The sequence below is a fragment of the Oratosquilla oratoria genome, chromosome 3, assembly GCF_046742065.1.
Source record: "Oratosquilla oratoria isolate Oo_2021 chromosome 3, ASM4674206v1, whole genome shotgun sequence".
Classification (NCBI taxonomy): Eukaryota; Metazoa; Arthropoda; class Malacostraca; order Stomatopoda; family Squillidae; genus Oratosquilla; species Oratosquilla oratoria.
Genome location: NC_134779.1, coordinates 51,607,666 through 51,629,310, shown reverse-complemented (window position 1 = coordinate 51,629,310; position 21,645 = coordinate 51,607,666). Strand labels below are relative to the sequence as shown.

Below are 21,645 nucleotides of genomic sequence, written 5' to 3'. Positions count from 1 at the left end.
ACGCCAAGTAAGACGCGAGAGAGGAACACAAGTAAACTAGGTGAGGGAAACGGGGATGGGATGAAGTGAACTATGTGAATCAACGTGAAATAATGAAAAATAAATAAAACAAGTGGAAAGGAGAGGGACAGGGTGGAGAGAAAATCCGTTGGGGAAAAGAGAAGGGAGAGGGGAGGAAAGGAGGCGCAGGGAAAGTAAGAGGAAGAAAATCGTATCGAGAAGGGTTCTCGGCGCGGGACGGGGCCCGGGGTCCAAAGGCACACAGAATGAATGAGAAGAAAAGTGACGCAAACGAAGAGACTGGAGAAAATAAGACCGGAAGACAAAGAAACAAAGGGAATATCAAACGGACGGGACGGGGAAGCTCAGCACGGAGCGTTCCGCGGAAACACACATATGCACAAACACGCGCGCCCGCGCGCACACGGAGCAAAACACAGCGAGAGCAAACACAGACAGCAAACATAATCCCAGATAGAGTTTACTTGTTTGATAGATTTTTCTTTATCGACATAGCCTCGGCTTGTTTGCTTTCTATTAAATTTGCTTTCAGATGCAGCGAGCTCTTTGTTTGGCTTCATCACGCAGACGTAGGCTTGGGTTTGAAAGCCTTTGGAGGAGTTTTCAGCTGTATTGATTTTAGAAGGTACCACCATCTGGCAAACAGGTAGGCAAGCGTGCAAGTTGGTCAACAGGCGTACGTGCAGCGTTGCAACGCTTTTGGAGGGAGAGAGAGAGGTATACTTCACGAGCGCGCGCGCCTACATCTTCCTGAGTGGACTCCAACAAGGGCTGCCGGACTTCATAGCCACGGGCTTTCCCCATTTCTTGTATGTAATTAAACTCCTCTCCCATTTACACTTAATATCTTTATTCCCACCACCCTGCCTGATCTTCCGAAGGATTTTTATTCCAGAGGTGACTGTCGGCAAGCTTCCTTGGACACAACCGAAGGCGATCTTTGGTAAAGGGCCTGTTTCTTCACCAACTCTGGGAGCTTCCACCAAAGAATGAGTACCATTGTATTGCAAAACATTTCTCGAGCTTACAAATGTTTGTAATTGTGCTCATGTGCATGGGAAATGTGTGTGGGCGAGTGTGAGATTCACCATGGTCTTGGATCACGTGTTGGACTCGTGATCGACAGCTATTTCCCTCCCGGAAGAGAGCTCAGAGCTTATATGACCGATCTATGGGTAATCCTGTGACCTTACACGCACACATACCCAACTCCCCGCCCACGAGTTGGAGTAACGACTCGCAGCGCAGCGATACTGAAATTATTTCAGCCCTGGGCAGGATTTGAACCCGGACATCCGTAGTGGCAGCCGGGAACTCTACTAACCATGTGTGTGTGTGTTTACCTGGTGTTAGTTGGAGTTACTTGTGACGAAGGTCGAGGGGATGGCGGTTCGAATCCTGCCACCGGCGAAGTTGAACCAAGGGCATGATTCATTTAATTCCACGTTACAAAGCCATCTGTGAGGGGCATCGTCCTAGCCTTCCGATAGGGGGGAATTTGTGACGTTAAACCATATCATGTCATCATCTTCACAAGTCATATCTGCCATTTTGGTTTCCATATTGTAGTCGTAGGTAACTTCTTTATTTAGTTGTGGTGATCTCACCACTGCTGCATACTCCAGTCTGGGGCGGATCAGATTATCAACTACGTCTTCATCCATACGATGAAATTCAACTTTTATGTTTATTTGTGATTCATAAGTCTCCCCCTCCCCCGTCATTTCCTTAATGTGGTCTTCCAATTCATTTGATTAAAATCGCTCAATTCTTCTCCTTTGCCTTTGTGGTGAATTTATCTCCCATTTCAGAACCTCTCTGCGGTTTAAATCTCTGCATACTGAATTTCATCTTCCACTTCTGGCTCCAATCATAAACCTTATCTAGATCTTCCTAGGACAGTTTACAATCCTCTTCACCTTTCACCCTTTACATGATATTGGGGTCATCTGCAAATATGTTTGTGTGTGTGTGTGTGTGTGTGATTCACCATGGTCTTGGATCACGTGTTGGACTCGTGATCGACAGCTATTTCCCTCCCGGAAGAGAGCTCAGAGCTCATATGACCGATCTGTGGGTAATGCTGTGACCTTACACGCACACACACCCAATTCCCCGCCCACGAGAGTTGGAGTAACAACCCGAAACGCAGCGATACTGAAATTATTTCAACCCTGGGCGGGATTCGAACCCGAACCGCCGTAGTGGCAGCCGGGAAACCTACCAACTGCGCCACGAGTGTATGTGTGTGTGCAGGCACGTATGTATACATATAGATATACACACGCCTGCATATGCTTCCGCTTATTTAAGTTGTTTCAAAAGAAATTTTAAGTTTTCCACATGTCTTTGTTAGCGTCAGTTATATACATTCAATATATCTAATTCCGTGCCCGGCGTTCGCATAAGCAAACACGTACGAATCTGGTCTCTTTAATGCATTACGAGCTTCGTATGACCAGACTGCTTTGATGTGTTCTGTATGAGAAGGTTGCTTTGATGAATTATGTGCTCCTGTATCACTTGTGCTTGTTTTATATTACGTGCACGTAAAGGTATTTCTCTTTTTCACTTGCTTTTGTCTGCCAGGTTAAGCCACGGTTACACTAGTCAACGGATTGGTTGGATTCCAACGTTTCAGTTGGATTTTGTCCAAGGTTGGTGGATTAAGTTAATGTAACTGTAGCTTTAATTGTAACTGGTTACACTAACCAAATCCTCCAACCTTGGACGAAATCCAACTGAATCGTTGGAATCCAACCATTCCGTTGACTAGTGTAACTGTAGCTTTACTATGCACTGGGTGCGTTGAATAACAGAATCCCCGTACGGTGGTACACACTCTACGTATTATGGAATCAATATTTTAGTGATTTTTGTGACATCCTAACGAACCAAGTCACTCGACATTCTTTCATAATTGGACACCAGTCTACTCGAAAGGAATGCTGATCATTTTCGACTACTATCCCTCCGGTTTGGCTACCTCCCTTGTAAGGGGGAAAAAGCCTTGGTATATGTATGTATGTATGTACTATCCTTCCGGTTTGCTGTATCAACCTTCTACGGCACAACTTCGGTGCGATATTGTCGCCAAGCGTGGTAGCACTGGTTATTTTCGACAAAACACTTCAAAAAATTATTTTGTTTTCGAAGAATTACAATGGCGTGCTAATGACTTAAAGTGGTGTGCGAAAATCAAATCAAACTGAATCTTGCTGCTTCTTGTTTAACAGCAGTGATGAGGCAGTGTTTAGCATAGTGCTTTTGTTTGGTGGGGCCTGCATGAAGTAATCCTGTGGGATGGACGTCGGCGATTATCATCTCCCTACTGCCTATCTTCAAAGCCCAAGGATACCCCCAACCTGGATGGGGACACAGCACCAGGGGGGGCTGGCATTTGGTCTTCCAACTGGGCCCATGAGATCCATCAACATCAACTCTTTTCCTCCATTTTTTTTTTCACAAAATCAACTGACGTCCAGCGATTGTCTACCTCTTCTTCTTCTTCTTCCACCTAACCGGTAACGCAAAAAGTAAACCTACATTAATATGACATAGTCTAACGTTTCTTCCCTAGAGAAGCCGAGGGCCGTTGCTGGCTACTGGAAGTCTGGAGAGAGTTCGTTGTGATACACCACTCCAAGGTAATGTCTTCTCCAGTGACTGCAGTTCAAGTCAAGACAATTTTTCATAAAAAAAATTCTATAACTAAGTGCGTTATCTGCTCGCCACTGACACGAAAACAGTATCTTTTAGAAGGATACCACATTGTCTTATGACAGTGATTTAGTTAATAACCACTAGTGCACAAGAGAACAACAGACTAACGTTTTACGCAATGCATACAAGTCTATAATCAAGTCCTTGATTAGACCACGTTTCTTTTACAGACCGATCTCTTATCTTTGGGACTTGTAATAACAATGTAAATCATCCACTGGGCAAGTCATACAATCAGCACTATCACTGGACCCGTCGACTCTGTAAACGGCACGCATCCACTGAAGCATCGTCTGAGTCGTTCCAAAGGCACATTCTCATTCAAACTTCAACTCCGACAGAAATAGAAGCGGCGCTTACCTGTGACGTCATCGCGGTGAAGTAGGTGTTTGGAGTTGAGGAGGGACAAGGGATGCGTTCCGGGACCGACCAAGGACCCTGAGAATCCCGACAGGAGACCTGAAATGGAAGAAGCACCAGTTGCCGTTAGCCTCATGTAATAGTAAGGTGCGGCGGCGGGAGTGAGCTTGAGGTAAAAACTCAAAGAAATCAAATGTGGGGGAGGGAGAAGTTGAAAGTGGGGGGAGACAAATACATAGACATATACTACGAAAAAATTGGGGGGAGGGGAGGGGGAAGGCAACAGAGCGAAAACTTCGTTTTGGTGCAGAATGTTCCACATACTGAAGAGGATAAAATGGTACTAATGAACTCGCCCGTCTGCAGAATAATAGCGCCATGATGACTGCAATCGAGAATTCCAATGCTTCCATGCGCCCTGTCTAGTTCTGTCTGCGCACTTGTCTTTATACCTGTTTCTGCTTGGGGACTAACTTTACCACATGTACTATTGGCTTCCTACAAACTCGTTTCATTGCTCTCATTATGAAAACTATATTTTACAAGATCACTTAATTTTCTTTTTACTATAATCAAATTGGTTTTGCTAAAGTCTATGGAGAAATTATTTCATAACTTTTACTATAAAAAGTGTATTATAACTTTTGAAAAAGATCCAAACCGCCTAACACATAACTCCTTCACTAACGTGGGAACAGCCCGAGCACAAGGAGTGAATCGAGTGCGAATCCTCTAAAGAGGATCTGAGCGGGACTTTCATGTTGCGCTTACTACTTGCGAATCCTCCAAAGAGGATCTGAGCGGGACTTTCATGTTGCGCTTACTACTTGCGAATCCTCCAAAGAGGATCTGAGCGGGACTTTCATGTTGCGCTTACTACTTGCGAATCCTCCAAAGAGGATCTGAGCGGGACTTTCATGTTGCGCTTACTACTTGCGAATCCTCCGAAGAGGATCTGAGCGGGACTTTCATGTTCCGCTTACTACTTGCGAATCCTCCAAAGAGCATCTGAGCGGGACTTTCATGTTCCGCTTACTACTACATCAGGGCAAGGTAATAACAACCCGTGTACCCCCGCCCTCCCGCCTCCCCCCGTGGGAGGCTCCCTGTACTTACTTGCGGCCGATGTGGGTGGGAGTGAGGGGAGACCTGGTAGAGCCGGGTGGGGGCCCAAGGGCAAGGGCGGAGCGTGGGCGGCGTGGGGCAACGCCTGTTGGGCTTGCATCTGCTGCTGGAAAGGGCAAAGAGCAAAGGATCCTATTAGTAAGGCAGTCGTCGTCGAGGGGAGGGAGCGGGAGAGACAAATGCTTTTTTCAGATTGTGGTGTCAGATCAGCAATCAAGTTTCAATCTGAAATAACCTTTTCGTACATTTAGCAACTCAATAATAATAATAATAACAATAATAATAAACAATAATAAACGATAACAATACCAATAATAATAACAACAATAATGATAATAATAATAATAATAATAATAACAATAATAATAATAATAATGAGGAGGAATGATGGTGGTGGATGATCGATAACAACTAGAAGGCAGATACAGATCAAAAGCCGAAGGACAATGAAAGCATTCCATTGGCGTAATCCTTTCGGATATAATGTGAGCGAATACCGAAACATTGTACGCGAACCAAGCGAAGCGTTCGAGCCGAACGATCGACTGCCTGGGGGGCACGGCAAGCAATCAACATTACATAATTGATCAACACATCAATGATATTAGAGTGATGACATCACAATGGAATAAAGTAGTAATACAGCACTGGAGAAATTTATAAACTCAGTATCTGTGCACAGGAAGTCCGATAAAAAAGAAATGATAATACAACAGCCTCTTAGGCGTCTGCCCACGTCTGGAAAACCTTATTCGGCGTTGACTAGAACTAAAACCGCGCAGCGTACCATCGCAGTGAAGAGGTCAAAACAGTGTAAGGTCCTGTTCACACTAGCGGTTTCAACCGCCGCGTTTCAATTACAATGTAAGTCAATGGAGACATTCACACACAACCGCGCAGTTTTTCCTTGACTATGCAATACCGCCGCGGTTTCCGCGCGGTTCAAACCGCTAGTGTGAACTGGGCCTTACAAATCTTCTGTAGCTGCTGGAGCCATTCTGTAAAACGTGTCAACTGTTGCGATGGGATTAGGGTATTTTTTTTCTTTCCACGAAAAGTATGAAAGGGAGAATATCCAGGAACACGCATAAAGAATGAAGTCGTTTTCGCATAAACGTCATTTGTCTTGTCCGCCAACGGGTCTAAACTACACTCAAGAGGGATTTGTACCAATGGGCAAAACGATAGGAAGAAGAGTGGAAGAAGAGTGGAAGACACAGAAAGGTCTTGCGACAAGTCTACAAGTGAAGTGGTCAGCGAAGGAGGGACGGGGTGGGGGGGGGGAAACCCAATATTTATGGAAGGACGAATAATAAAAAAAAAAAAAAAAATAGATAAAGGAAACACAACACGGTTCACCGCAAGAAAAGGGTGGAGGGTGATTGCAGTGGACTTTTCAGCGACGGACGGTAATAACAGAGACATATAAACCCAGACGACTGGTCTTGGAATTGGTTATCAGGCACAGAAACGTTTTCACGGCTGCACGCGACCCCGTGACGACGACAACGACGACGAGGAGGATGAGGTGGATGGAAGGGAGGTCAGGCAAGTCGAGGAAGGAACCAGCGGAAAGGAAAGCAGAGGCAAGTGAACGCGGGAAAGGGACAAAGGGAGGTAGAAGAGTGGGTAGAGGAGATTCCGAAAGGTAAGAGTTGTAAATGACGTGGAGAGGGGAAATAATGAAACGGGGAGAGGGTGGAAGGGAGGGAGGGGGGTGCAAGAACGCTAGAGGGGAAACAGGAAGACCTCTCTATACTTCCTATTTTTTCCATAAAAAATGCAACATGTAACGGATCGGATCCTGTGACACTGAACACTAGCGATATCATAAGGAATTGATGGGGCACGCGTATGCGCGCACACACACACACACACACACACACACATATACACACACAACCAATTTATTTCCGATCGATGTACTATTTTATTCCCAATTGCTCCCACTTCCCTTGTATTAGTTGTCCACCCTAACAGCCTGCATTGATCTGTACCTCCTCGTTATCGTGTAGTCTCACCATGAAGCCATATCTTATATCTCGTGAACGATCTTCTGAAGTGGAAACGCTCTGGACGCCAATCCAGAGTAGTCCAGTTCGGAAAATGCGATCGAAGTGGATGGTGTTGACGTCGGTGCAACGCGTACCGGCGGTCATTTGGCCGAGCAAACATACCCCCCTCCCCCCACCCCTCCGGATTTGTGGGGGGGAATTAAGGGACGGTAGTGCAACACCAACAAGACCTGTTATCGCGTCAGATGATCGGAAGTCGAAGAGACATGCAAGCTGTCCGACTGAGCTTATTACGGTTGTGAAATGTATCTATGAAACATTAGACTTGCAACACAACAACGACGGGCCAGATCCCTTGGAGTCACGTCCTTGATGGGGACAAGTTGCGTTCTACCTAACCAGTCTCAGGAATAAGAATACCTAGTGGCACCAGGAATAAAAGGAAATGGAAGCAAGCAATAAGCAACGGGTTCATCTAAGTAGACAATAAAGCTTCAGCCGTAATAAATCACGGATACTCTTTAGGTCAACTTCTTTAGAAGAACCAAAATGCTCTCAAACAAAGTGATATGGCAAGCACGAAGCTCTGCAATGACATTACTATAAAACTTTATATATATACGTGTGTGGTGTGTGTGTGTGTGTGAGAGAGAGAGAGAGAGAGAGAGATATCCGCTAGTCACAACGACATTTTCCTATACTCGGGGATCAGATAGATTCCAGGTCACAAGGCCTTTGTATGGTGCAATGAGTATCACTTTTTAGGATTATGGTGACATATATCCACCCCGTCCCAAACTGTGTCACCTCTGCGTAGAAACACTGGGGAAGGCACGGTCATGTGTAATAGCATTTCTAATCGTTGTCAACTATAATCGAGGTCAACTTTGTCGCTCCAGCAAAGGACCCATCACTCAGCGAAACCAAATCGTCTGTGATTTCACAGGACAAAGCATCCGCGAGTCACTCCAAGGTCGACGGGTTCAACATCCAAAAGACGTTCCAATCAAATACATACATACATATACCAAAGGCTTTTTTCCCCCTACACGGGGGGTAGCCAAAAAGAAAAAGGCATAGAAACCACTCCCACCCATTCCATTTTCTATATATTCCACTCCCCTCCTCCCTCCTTCCTCCCTCTTATCTTGGCACCTCCTGGATGACAACAGAAAAGAAACATCACTGAACTTCATCATTTTTACATGGATATGACATTAAGCCATTCTTCCCTTGGCAACGGTATCTATATTTCCTTCCTATCAAACGTTTCTCGACCTTCCCCTCTTCTCTCTCTCACTCGTTCCCTAGCGGGTCATCCCTTGTCGAGCTGCTATGTATGTTCCAGGTTCCCCTCTTCGTTGCCCGAGCTGAACACACCCTTCCTACACACCACCAATCTTGTAGGCAAACTGTGAATTAGCTCCTGCCCTCACTCGTTTCCTGTTCCCGACAAGCTGGTCAACACAGCCGCTGTCAACACGTTCTACTGAGCGCGTTTGCATGCATACATGCAATGAATTACAATGGCAAAGCGTTTCGACGGGAGACTTTTTGGTCTATGAACGAGCTCAGCTGTGCAATGGGACAAGATAAACGTACGAGCTGGTAAGTAACGACATAATTAATCTCATTGGCAGACGTTACAACATATTGTTAAATATTCATCTGCATCTTAAAATTTCAATTTCTCCTTAGAGCTCTACGGGAAGTTAATATTCCATTCAAATATTATGGGGTTGTTGAAATTTAATTTCACATTTCTAAATTAAATCTACATCTTGGCAGCTTTCTCGTTTGGGAAGTGTAATATCCTCATTACCAAACACAACATTTCCTTTAAAGTTCTTAAAAACCTGTACAGAGACACTTTGAATCTCCATATTTTTTCTTCTTAATGAAAACAAGTACAAAATATTTTGGTCAGTTTTCATATGATTTTGTGTCTGATATCATTGTCGTTTATCGTTGCTCCATCCTACCCACTACTATGTCTTTAACTATAACTATGCATTTATTTGATTTATCATTATTTACTTTATTATAGTTTTTATTTGTTCATTTGTTTATTTATTTATTCATTTATGTATCATTATCATATATTTTTTCGCATCCGACCTTGATATGGACCAAAAGGTCTCCTGCCGACATGCTCCGCCTTTGTAATCCTTTGTAGGAACTCGACGGAGACATTCTAGTATGAGCGGTTTCAGTCCTTAATGAATATCCATCTCTTTTATTAATTTATTTTTCTGGTCACTGTTCTGAACTCAGTCACTGGGTGCCTATCTTAATCGACCACGTGACGAACTTTCTGGGTCGTCTCACCTCTTTCTTATGAGAATACTTTTTACAAGAATCAAAAAAGCACGTTTTCTTTTCCAACCTCCCCCCCCCCTCCCCCGGTACTCTTTCGCAAGTCTGACATTCCCACTTTCAAGATTTCAACTCTCATCAAACATATTTTCAGTTATTCCATCTACATTCGAAAAATGCTGCTTCTACGTAGCCCCCGAATCTCTAGGAGTATTGACTGATTGTAAAGAGTATAACACGGAGTTATGAAATTTATACCAAGTAACTGAAACAAATATGAAAACAGCCTACATGATTTTATATAAAAAAGACGGATTCACTGGAAACTAAATAGAGGTCTTCAAGATTTTAAAGAAATTATATATCATAACTGAGAGTATTTTCACATTACATACTAAGCAGCCGAGGAACTACAAGATCTTTCTGCCAGTCCAGGACCTGGGGGGAGGGGGAGGGGGAGGGAGGGAGAGAGGGAGAGAGAGAGGTGAAGTGAGAGAGAAGAAGAGAGAAGAGAGATAGAGCGTGAGAGAAGAGGAGAGAAGAAAGAGAGAGAGAGGAGAGAGAGGTGAAGAGAGAAGAGAGATAGAGCGTGAGAGAAGAAAGAGAGAGAGAGGAGAGAGAGGTGAAGAGAGGAGAAAAGAGAAGAGGGAAGAGAGATAGAAGAGGGAGAGAGAGAGCGAGAGAGAAGAGAGAAGAGAAGAGAGAGCGAGAGAAGAGAAAGAAGAGAGAGCGAAGAGAGAGGTGAAGAGAGGTGAAGAGAGGTGAAGAGAGGAGAAGAGATAAGAGAGAGATAGGGAGAGAAAGAGAGAGAGGGGGGGGGAGGAAGGGCAACCACGACCCTAATGGATGGAAGACACTTCTCACCAAGTCGTTTGGGATAAAACAGTTCGAAGTTTTATGATTCAGTTGGACAAATACCAAAGCAATATGTTGTGATGATGTCCGCCAATTAGTTTGTTTGTTTGTTTACTTGTTTATTTGTGTTTATTTCATTTTTATTTTTACTTTTTATTTTTTGAGCATCCAGCCTCGTTCTGGATAGAAAGGGCATGTTGCCATGCTTTGCTATTGTGTGTGTGTGTGTGTGTGTGTGTGTGTGTGTGTGTGTGTGTGTGTGTGTGTGTGTGTGTGTGTGTGTGTGTTTACCTAGTTGTATTTTACGGGAAGAGAGCTATGCTTGTAATGACCCGTCTTTGTATCTTTCAGCATTAAATTTGTTCTTAAATTCTTGTATAGTTTTTACACTCACTGTTTCCTCATCCAATTTATTCCAGATATCCATCACTCCGTGTGTGTGTGTGTGTGTGTGTGTGTGTGTGTGTGTGTGTGTGTGCGCGCGCGCGCTTCAGTTGTATGTGTGTGGTGTAGATAGAGTTTACTGTGGGTGGGTGGTAATACAATGTTCGCCCAGTTAAGAATGCTCGTTTGACAAGCTGCAGTTCTTGTCAGTGTCAATGATGACATTTTAGATTTGATGTAGATTTATTTTCGGCTCGTGATAATGGCAAACCCTTTAGTGTTGATATATCGTGAGAAATTATGTAAATTCCCGTTACACTGAGAAGTGAGTGTGGTTCTGCCATTACTTGAGTACACAACCTTCCTGTTCTTCTTCTCTTTATCACGTTCGTCTCGGCCAGTGGTTCCCAAACTAGAGGGTAAATTACCCCCTGGGGGGTATTTTAACCAATTTTCGGGGGTAATGGAGGGCTGATAAAAAATAATAATAATAATTCTGAAAATCAAGAAGCCAAGAATTCCTCAACTAGCTTCTTCAAAGCACGCAACTCCTCCATCCATCCCACTGATGTTCTCTACATCTTTGGCAGTAGTCATTAGAGATGCACAAAGTTCAAATACAATAAATAAACGAAAATATCTCTAGTGTTTTAATTTAGCCATATATATCAATGTTGACTACATTTTGTGAAAGGGGTAACATGTTTAATGTGGCATGTTAAATTGGGTAACAAACTGAAAAAGTTTGGGAACCACTGGTCTAGGCGAATTCGTCCACTCTAGTACCAGCGTCTAATTGCACTTAGTTGATTCATTGTACTGCTTCGTAACGAATCCTGAGGAAACCAACGCAACAGCAAAACCGAAACAGTCAGCTGTGACAACATGGCCCCAGTGACGGCGCATTGCTCTTGCGATGCGTCGCGGCATCACCAACCAACACCCCTCCACCCCAACTGCTCCCGTCGTTAAAAGCCCCCAGTGACACCAAGCTTAACACCTTTTCCCGACCACCTTCGACGGTGGCACTTTTGTTTCTGTAATGGTTAGCGCCAGGTGGCAATTTCACATTCATCTTCATGACGGGGAGGAAGGGGGGCGATTCATTCCAATTGCATTGTCTTGAATTCTTTGTATAAAAACAGAGGAACAGCACAAATCAGCCTAGTCGCCGGTGGTCGGAAACAGGTCGTAAGCTTGTTGTGACTTGGCCTTAAGGCGGAGTGATCTGAGCCATTAACGCGAAGGAACGGACCGTGGGTGTGTGGGCGTCGCTTGCCAGCACAGACAAAGAGAAGAGAGTACTAAGCACGCAGCCTGGCAGGACAGGACTGCATGCAACCATGAAGCAGATATCTGTGGTCGAAGACGGTGCTCGCACGAAACGAGCGAAGCCTACTGATGTTGCTGATAATGGTGAAGCTGCCCCCTTTAAACTCCAGACAGTCTTGAACTTACAAAGCCAACCGCAAGCAATTGTTCCCTTCTCGCGCTCTGATTCATCTTTACTACACCTCTTGCCTTCCCTTCCGCCTCCCTTCTGACAAGAAACGATTCATTTCTCTGCTCCACTCTGGTACTTGCTTTCTTGTCCCAACTTTATCGTAACCTCTTTTCCCCCTCCGCCATGTCCATGTTTCATCTCTGCAATATTCTATCATCCCACTCTCTCCCAAACCCCTCCTCTCTCTCTCTCTCTCTTTTCCTTTGTTTTCTCTCTCCCTTCTATGTCCTTCCCATACCTTTTTCTTACCGGATCTTCTCTTCCCTTTCTCCTCTTAAAGTGTCATCCCCATTGCGTGTAATCCGATTGTCAAAGCTTCTTCCCGGGTCTGCTTTTGTCCATCCAACACTGTTCTTCTTCACGCGATACGTTTCCCGCCACTCCTCAGTCCTTGCCTTAGCATCCTTTCGTCCATCACGTCCCTCTCGACGTCGGCTGTCGCCACTCATGCTCCATCTTAATAGCCTTTCACTCACCTGGAGGCCCCTTTTGTTCTCTGTTCCTCAACCTTTATTGTCATATTCCACTTTACCAAGTCCACCCTAGTTCTCTAGCCGCCCCCCTCAGGAATTCCAAACACCTATTCTGATCAGTTATAGTTACTCCCATTTCTTATATAAGAATGAAGGAGACCGCAAGAGACCATAAGGCCTACACTAGGCAGTTCCATGTCTACTACCACCGGTCATCCCCATCCATAAAGTTGTCTAACCGTTTAAAACAACCGACAGTTTTGGCGCTCACTACATGATTACTAAGTCTATTCCATTCGTTGACCACACTATTAGTAAACCAATTCTTTCCTATTTCCTTCTTAAATCTAAAATTGTCCAATTTAAATCCATTGCTGCGAGTCCTGTCCTGTTGTCATGATATGATGACCTTGTTTGCGTCACCCTTGTTTAAAGCTTTTGATCCACACACCTCTTGCTTCTTCTCCTTCTCTATTTCCTCGGAAACTGTCTCCATGTATCCATATACATTTGAAGTGGGTCTCCTGCGGATATTTCCTTTTACTTTCAACATGCTACATTCCTTCAGACCCAGGGCACTGGACGGGATGCAGGTACGACCCGTCATCCATGAGGAGCTAAGATGAGAGTGGAGGAAGAGGGTGGTGGATGATAGTGGATTGGGTGGGAGTAGGTACATGCCTATGACTTGACTACTTCCCTTAGAAGGAAGAGGGGGAACTCTTGGACTGAATATAATTTCAACCTGCATCGTTGCCTCTTTTTCCCTCTTCATTCGTATAATTTCCTGAGCATACGCACACAAACAAGCTCACAGGCAAAACAAAAGATGAAGGAAATGGAGTAGAAGTTAGCGGAGACGTGAGGCTGGTCCGGAAACCGAGTGCCAACCCCTCAGGGTTGTATCTTTCGGATGGAGTTAGGGATCTTATTGATGGGTTTCGAAGAGGGTCCATCTCCCAGGACCGTGTCCTTTGTAGCTCTTTAATTAAGGCTGCAAGGAATGCAGACACGAGAGATGAGCCACATAGACAATCAGGATATAACTTTGGGAGGACAAAATCCAGTGTATATAGTTCAGCCTTAATGACCCACTGCAGGATTGGCCTATCCCCTAAGGGACCTTACAGCCTCTGTACCTCACCACATAGACAAGCAGGATACAACTTTAGGAGGACAAAATCTACAGTGTATGTAGTTCAGCCTTAATGACCCACTGCAGTACTGGCCTATCCCCTAAGAGACTTTACAGCCTCTGTACCTCGTCAGAGTGGCTTATTCCGGCTTGCTAAGATTGTCCTTGTGGTGAGAAGTGCATGTAAAGTGGTCGTTGATGTGTTGGAGTAACGGCTGCGTTTGTAAATGAAGTCTGAGATTACTGTAATCAGCTCGATCATACTGGTTTGGATGGGGAGCCATGAAAGCGCTTTGCACAGACCGGGTATCGAACCGTGACCTTCCTCGTTCCTAAGCAAGAACGCCAGAAGATTCTTTACGAAATAGACGGAGAGCTTTCGAAGAAACATGAGAGATACAGAAGAAATGGGACGCCTTTCTGAATGTTTACAACTCGGGACTACAACAAGATATACCATGAATAAATGGGTAATAAAATAGAAGGAATTGTTCGAAAAGAAAATATGAGACAGCAAAAAGCAAGATCATGTGAAAAGTGAAGAAAAAGAAACAAATAAAACAGAGGACTGTCAGAAAACCAGAAGAAAATATAAGATTCAGAAAAAAAAGTGTCTAATGGAAGGATGATTTTTTTTTTTTTTTTTTTTTTTTTAACGATAAAATGAGACAGAAAGAAGGAATTACCAAGTTGAAAGTGGGTGGAATAGTCTATGAGGTTGTAAAATTGCGAGCTGAAATAAAAATAAAATAGGTCAGTATTTACCAGGGTAAGAGACTGAAATGAAGGAAGGGAAAATATATATGATTTACAGTGTTAGTGCTGAATATAATGAGAGTGGAAATGCGAAAAAAAGGGAAAGAGAGAGAGAGAGAGAAGAGAGAGAGAGAGAAGAGAGAGAGAGAGAGGAGAGAGAGAGAGAGAGGAGAGAGAGAGGAGAGGGAGAGAGAAGAGAGAGGGAAAGAGTGAGAAGAGAGAAGAGACACAGAAGAGAGAGGAGAGGGAGGGAGAGAGATAGAGAGAGAGAGAGAGAGAGAGAGAGAGAGGAGAAACAGAGAAGAGAGAGGGAGAGGGAGAGAGAGAAGAGACAGAAGAGAGAGGGGGAGAGAGAAAGAAGAGAGAGAGAAGAGAGGGAGAGAACAGACAGAGGGATGAGAGTGGGAAAGAGTGAGAAGAGAGAAGAGACACAGAGAAGAGACAGGAGAGAGAGAGAGTCAAACCGGATACTAAATGTAAATAAGAGCTAGTGCATAAAAAAAAGAGGGAAGTGTCTAGAGATTGGGAACAGGACAATGTAATCCTAACTTCAACTGGAAGTGAGAAACTCTTAAACGAACAGACCTATGCCACTGACCACCACGAAAGCTAAAATATGCGAGAAAATTGTGACAGACAGATGAACATAATATTGGGCAGAGGAAATGTTTTGGCGCGTAAGCAATTTGCATTCAGAACAGGAAGGACATGTCCTCTTCATGTTTTTACTCCAGAATGGTCGATGTTCTACAAGAGGGAGATGGGTGAGTGGACTGTACTTGGAGATGACTCTTGTCAAGAAAGGAGATTCATATGGAAAATGGAACACAGAGGAGAACTTAAGGAAAGTCTGCCGAGATGCATGAAGGACTTCCTGAAGATCAGATAGCAGTACGGCTGTGATGAATAGTATGTCAGATTGGTGTGAAGTTCCTCTGGCTCCACAGGGTGTGTTAGCACAAAAGTTCTTCATCTACGTTAATGGCATGGCAGATACATGTGCCAAACAGTTCCACCAATGTATTTCCTGGAGTATATATGAAGCGGCCTTGCTGTGGATGTGCTGTGTCTTGCGACACTGCTTCTGACCCAGGGCAGTGGACAAGATGCAGGAATGACCCGTCACCCAGGAGGTGCCACGATAAGAGGGAGGGAAGAGGGTGGAGGGGAGTAGAGTTTGATAGGAATGGAATGGGTGGGAGTGGTTTTTATGCCTTTTTCTTTTTGGCTACCTCCCTTATAAGGGGTAAAAAGCCTTTGGTATATGTATGTATATACTGTGTGAATACGTTAGTGGTTTTACAAGAAAAGACCAGAAAGACCTTAGCAACTACTGACCGGTCAGCTTGTTATCAACTGTATACAAAACATTTTCACATATTCTTACAAATAGACTACGTAAAGTTTTAAATGAAAACCAGCCAAGATAACAGGCAGGCTTTAGAAGCGGATACTCGACTATATACCATTTGCAGACAATGGATCATCTAAGCGAGAAAACGACAGAATACAATAAATCTCTATATTTAACTTTTGTAGATTACGAAATTGCCTTCGACTCAGAAGAACAAATGACAATACTAAATTCTATAGGAAAAAAGGGTGAAAACGAACATATTGTAAGAATTCTGAAAAACATTTATAAGGTACTGTTGTAATTCAACTGTACAAAGATGATGAGAATATGAAGATCGAGAAAGAAGTAGGGCATGGTGATACAGTTTCACCTACGCTATTTACAGCTTGCCTGCAAGACATTTTCTTCAGAGGGTCGAGTTGGGAAGGGAAAGGTTTGAAGATTTAATGAGGAATACTTCAATCACCTCTCGCTGATGACATTATTTCATTAAAATAAGCAGAGTGATCAAAACAAGGATTCTAAAATTGGGTTTTAGAGAGGAATTAAAGCCAGTAATGCTCAACTCGAAATTTCATAGTAAATCCATTATAATCGATGGTAAGTCTTAATGAAGTTGAAGGGCACATATAGTTTGTCTTTATTTGCACTTTTAAGTCAGCTTTCCACGTTCGACTCCAATCGTAAATCTTTTCTAGATTCTAATGTAGCCAATTTACAATCTTCTTCATCATTACTCTCCTTATGGTCAATGCATCGTCAAGATATATAACTTTTTCCTGCATCCATCAAGTCATTTACGTAAATCAGGAAAATTAGTGGCGGCAATACCGAGCCTTGTGGAACTCCGCTACTAGCTATCCTGACATTGTATCCTTTACTACTGTTCTAATGTATTGGTTTAACATCACAAACTCCCTTTTTCAGGAGAGAGCTAGGATGGTGCCGCCTTACGGAAGATTTTCTTGAGCAGTCAATTGATTGCAGTACGTCTTTATTAAGAACTCCTTTGCTGCCAGGCAGGCCTGTCCTCACTCCTAACCCCCGCCGCAGATGGCGACGCACTATCAACGCTGACAGGACCGGAAGCTTCATTGTTGGTTAAGTGTAAGTGCGAGAGCGACCTCCATAAATGATGTCGACGTTTCGCGTATCCATTTCCACATTATCAAGACAGTTTAGGTTATTGCAAGCTGGCATCATAGGAATATTGTGGAATCTGGAGTCTGGAGTTTATAAGGGATTCTGTGTTGGTTACTGCTGGCCAGCGAGCCAATTAGTACTAAAGGCACGCTACGTTAAATTGCCTGTTTCCAAGTTCTCCACAAAGAAACACCGTCCAAGCCCTCTCTTCGAGGAGGAAGTCCTTATACCGAATCAGCATCATTCTTTGACAGCACACTGATCCATGCCATATTGTGTCCTTCCCCAGTGACCAAAGCTTCATAGAATCCATTACATAAGAACATAAGAATGAAGGAGACTGCAAGAGACCATAAGACCTAAACAAGGCAGCTCCATATCCATCACCACCTGTCATCCCCATCCATAAAGTTGTCTAACCGTTTCTTAAAACAACTGATGGTTTCAGCGCTCATTATAAAGTATAAACCTCATACTGCACGATACAAGTCCTAATATTGATCCCTTAAAGTGCTCAGTGGCAACAGCCCCTTTGACACACGCCTTTCCTTTCATATTCCTACGGACTTTCCTTCCTCTCCCACAAAAACAGATCCCGCGCGAGCGGATGGTCTGCCCTAGGTAGCCCACAGTCTATTCATATATAATCCACCAACATGTAGCAACCGGTCTTGATAATGCGTAAAACTTGTAAAGAGTCCAGAAAAGATTAATCAGCAAGGAAGATTGCCAGTTATTCGAAGTGTTTGTGTATCTGTATGGAAAGCTAAGTTTCTTCACATCATTTACGACATTTAGTATTCTTCAATTTCTTCTCGTGACCTCTTAGATCCCACACATCCTTAATCAAGAGGTCTCTGTCAATGTAGTCTATCCTCCTTAGCGACTTGAACACAGATCAAGTCACCGCTTTTTTCGATCTTTCAGTGTTGGTATATCCAATGCATATCTCCTTGTGTGGCTTATCTGACAGTCTGGAAACTAGTTTGGTGGCAGCTTTTTTGGATCCCCATGATCTTGTTCTTTCATTCTCTGTGGGGACCATACTGCAGACGCATATTTCAGTCTTGGGCGGATTAGGCTATCTATGAGATTTTATCTATTCATTCATTATTATCATCATCATCATTATTACTACTACTACTACTACCGGTACTATTATTATTATTATTATTATTATTACTATTATTATTATTTCATTACCTCTTTATCCATTCAATGAAAAGTCACCTTAATGTTCTGCAGCAATTCACTCACACAATCTGTCTGTCCAGTGACGGGTTGTCTTTTATTAACACTCAAATCATTCCCCTCTTTTCCCTTTGTGTGTGTGTGTGTGTGTGTGTGTGTGTGTGTGTGTGTGTGTGTGCGCGCGCGCGCGTGTGCCACTTGAGCAACCGCACGAATGTGCAGCTCATGAATAATTTCTCAACATGCAGGAAAAAATAACTTGCCTATGGCCGTTCATAATGAATTTTGAGTACCTTTTGTGTGCCCAGTCCACACAAATTCATATGAATAAAAATATGCTTTTTCCATGTTGGCACATAATGTACAACACAGCTAGCTTACATTATTCATTTCTTCGACAAATACGTGACTAAAATATTTTTAGATGTGACGGCACGTTTGGCTGCAGGAATGTTTTATACAAGGCACACACGATCACATGTGCACGCACACTGTAAATACCACCAGGGTCTTGACACTATACTTCGCTACACGAGAGGGCACGCAGGCTCGCACAATAATTATGCCTGGACATCGTGACCAGTCACTAGCGCCAGGGGGGATCCAACCAAACACATAAACATGTTTGTGTCTGCTTGCACTGCTGTGTGGAAAAGGAGGGAAGTTGTGAGGATAACTCTTCGTTGACTTGTGCTACAAGTTTCGCAAGTGGTTTTACCTACGTGTAGGGTTTGCGTGTGACGGCGGATGTTTTCACTGAGACTAGGATACTCGGTAGCGAATGGTGCGATGTGATGTGGCGATGTGTAGTGTTGCGCGGTGTGGAGTTATGTGGTGGTGCGCATGTTTGTTCCCGCCCTCCTCGGCCTCCGATTCCTTAGCTCCCCCCGATATATGGCATGGCTGTTATCTCCGTCATCAAGTTCTCCGCAACACACCCCGGCTCGCCTTCGTCTTCGTGCCGCCCACCCCCACATCCTACACTCTTTATCACTTACCTCCATCCTTCCACGAGCACCTGACACACCTCCCTCACACTAGGAAACCATTCGAAGTTTGCTCTTTTATTACCACCGCCGTCTTTTATCCAGTGACATGTCAAACTCACTCCACTGCAATGTCAACTCACTGCACTAACCTAACCTAACCCAAACCCTAACCTAACTTAAACCTAACCCATTGTTAATCTTTATTATATCTTAATTATGTTACAAAAATGTGCAGTGAGGTGACTTAAAGTGCAGTGAGTTGACCTGTCCCTCTTTATGTTCTGTGTTTTTACCATTCTCCTTAAACCATTTTTGACTACCCTTTTACTTTTTTCCTCAACTGCGCGAGATGTCCCGAAGAGGAAACCCCACCGGCGACACCACACATCGACTTCAGCACTCGAAACCCTCTGGATCGCAAGCTTCACACGTCTGCCTTTTTCCAACGAGCATTATATTAACCCAAAAGCAACACAGTTTTTCCTCAAAACTCGAAACATCGACCCCTTACTTCCTCTCCAACATTGTTCATTTTTTTCTTCTTCTTTTTCCTTTCCCGCAATATCGCCTCCTTCTTTCCTCCGTCCAGCTCGCAACTGTCCAGATAAGTCTTGGCATTTCTTCATAGAATTTAATACTAACCCATTACACGCTTTGACATTTATCATGACTCATTTATCATCCTATTAGTGTACGTGAGCTCTATATTTCCAAGCAAAATCCCGCGTTCTAATACGATTTCTTGAGCTTACCCTAAAGCACAACACTTCATCCCCATTCCCCCCTCCCGAGTCTGTTCTTGAAGCCTGCAACTCTCATTCTGCACATACTTCCCCCACTTTTCACACTCTCCTTCATATATTTCTCGCGTGTCATCATTCGTATCTCCACCTCACACCTTCACTCTTGACCCACCTCCCCTCGGCTAACAATTCACAAAACGCTTGATCATTACCACCAAACGTTGCGATTCAAATCCCCCCCGACCATCTCAGACTTCAACACTCAAAAGATTTAAACTTTTTCCCAGGTCTTCACAACTTTCACCCTTTCGACCTCCCTCACCTGTCATAAAAGTCGAAATGTAAGGTTGTTTTTCGACCTCCTCTCGGCTCCCGTTCTCATATCATCACTGCCACTCTCCTAACACAAGTCATGTAGCGCACGCCACCCCATCGAGTAACGCATCGGACTTTCTTCTCAAACATTCCTTCCCAACTTCTGTCGCCTTCTTCTTTTTCTTCTTCCTATTCCTTCCACTTCCATCCACCTTTCTCACTTCGTCTCTGAGCTGCTCCCGAGCTTCCTCCACTTTCCTCCTCCACTTCCACTCCACTTCCCTCCACACACACACACAGCCTCGAATCTCGCCCGGATTACAGACTCTACTCCACCTTGTTTCCCGCCCTAAATTACCCGGCGCCATTTCTCCGTCCCCTCCTCCTCCTCCTCTTCGTCCCATCGCTCAACTCTGGTCCTCAATCTCTCCTGTTCTTTTCATTATCTTCTGTTTCAGTCTAACCGACCTTTGTTGCGCAGGCAGACACATGCACTCTGAGTTCTCGCCTGCCACTACGGCGGTCCGGGTTCGACTACCGTCCATGCCTGAGATAATTTCAGTATCGCTTCGCTAAGGTGTGTTGCATTCAAATGAACACGTTTACACACACAAAACACACGCAAATGAAGAAGCACACACACGCGCACGATACACACGAAGACAAAAAAAACGAACACAATCATCAACGCGCTCCCACACACTCTCTCGCACACACACATACACACACACACACACACACACACACTGCACAAACACGGAACATTCTGGAACCATCCCTATCGGCTGTTAGGATTACAGACCCAGACTATACCTCTTATCCTTATCCTTATCAGCTTTACCGCAGTCCCAGCCCCCTGGTCCTCCCTCTCGTACTTATCTCTTCCCAATGTGCGAGTTATCTTAAGAGGGTGTTTTTATCGCAGTCTTATCGACGCTTACACTTCATCAATCACCAGGGATAGTGGTCGCGGGGGGGTGGGGGGGTGGAATGTGGCGGCGGATTTTCCCTGGCGGCGGTGGCGATGAGAAACGCGGTCAGAAGAGGGAGGACAAGGAAAGAGGAATTTGGACGTGTCCTTGGATTACTAGACGTAAGATTTTATGACAATGGTCGACCTGTATCCAATTAGAGTCACAATAGAATGAAATAGAATAAAATATATAAACTTTTTTTACTTGTACATATAGCCGCAACAAAAACTGTTCAGGACACCACGACTTCGTAGCAGATAAGGTAT

At 44.1% G+C, this 21,645-nt stretch overlaps 1 protein-coding gene across 9 annotated transcripts in view; it reads right to left on the bottom strand.

Annotated features, from left to right (window-relative positions):
* The window catches only part of LOC143022391 (TLE family member 5-like), a 178,636-nt gene that overhangs the window by 54,474 nt on the left and 102,517 nt on the right, over nucleotides 1-21,645 (bottom strand). For all 9 annotated transcript variants that reach the window (XM_076180563.1, XM_076180615.1, XM_076180555.1 and 6 more), the window contains 2 exons: nucleotides 5,221-5,335; nucleotides 4,105-4,203 (listed from right to left, as the gene is read on the bottom strand). In XM_076180563.1, coding sequence (XP_076036678.1) covers nucleotides 4,105-4,203; nucleotides 5,221-5,335 — 214 coding nt within the window. The remainder of the gene's footprint in view (nucleotides 1-4,104; nucleotides 4,204-5,220; nucleotides 5,336-21,645) is intronic.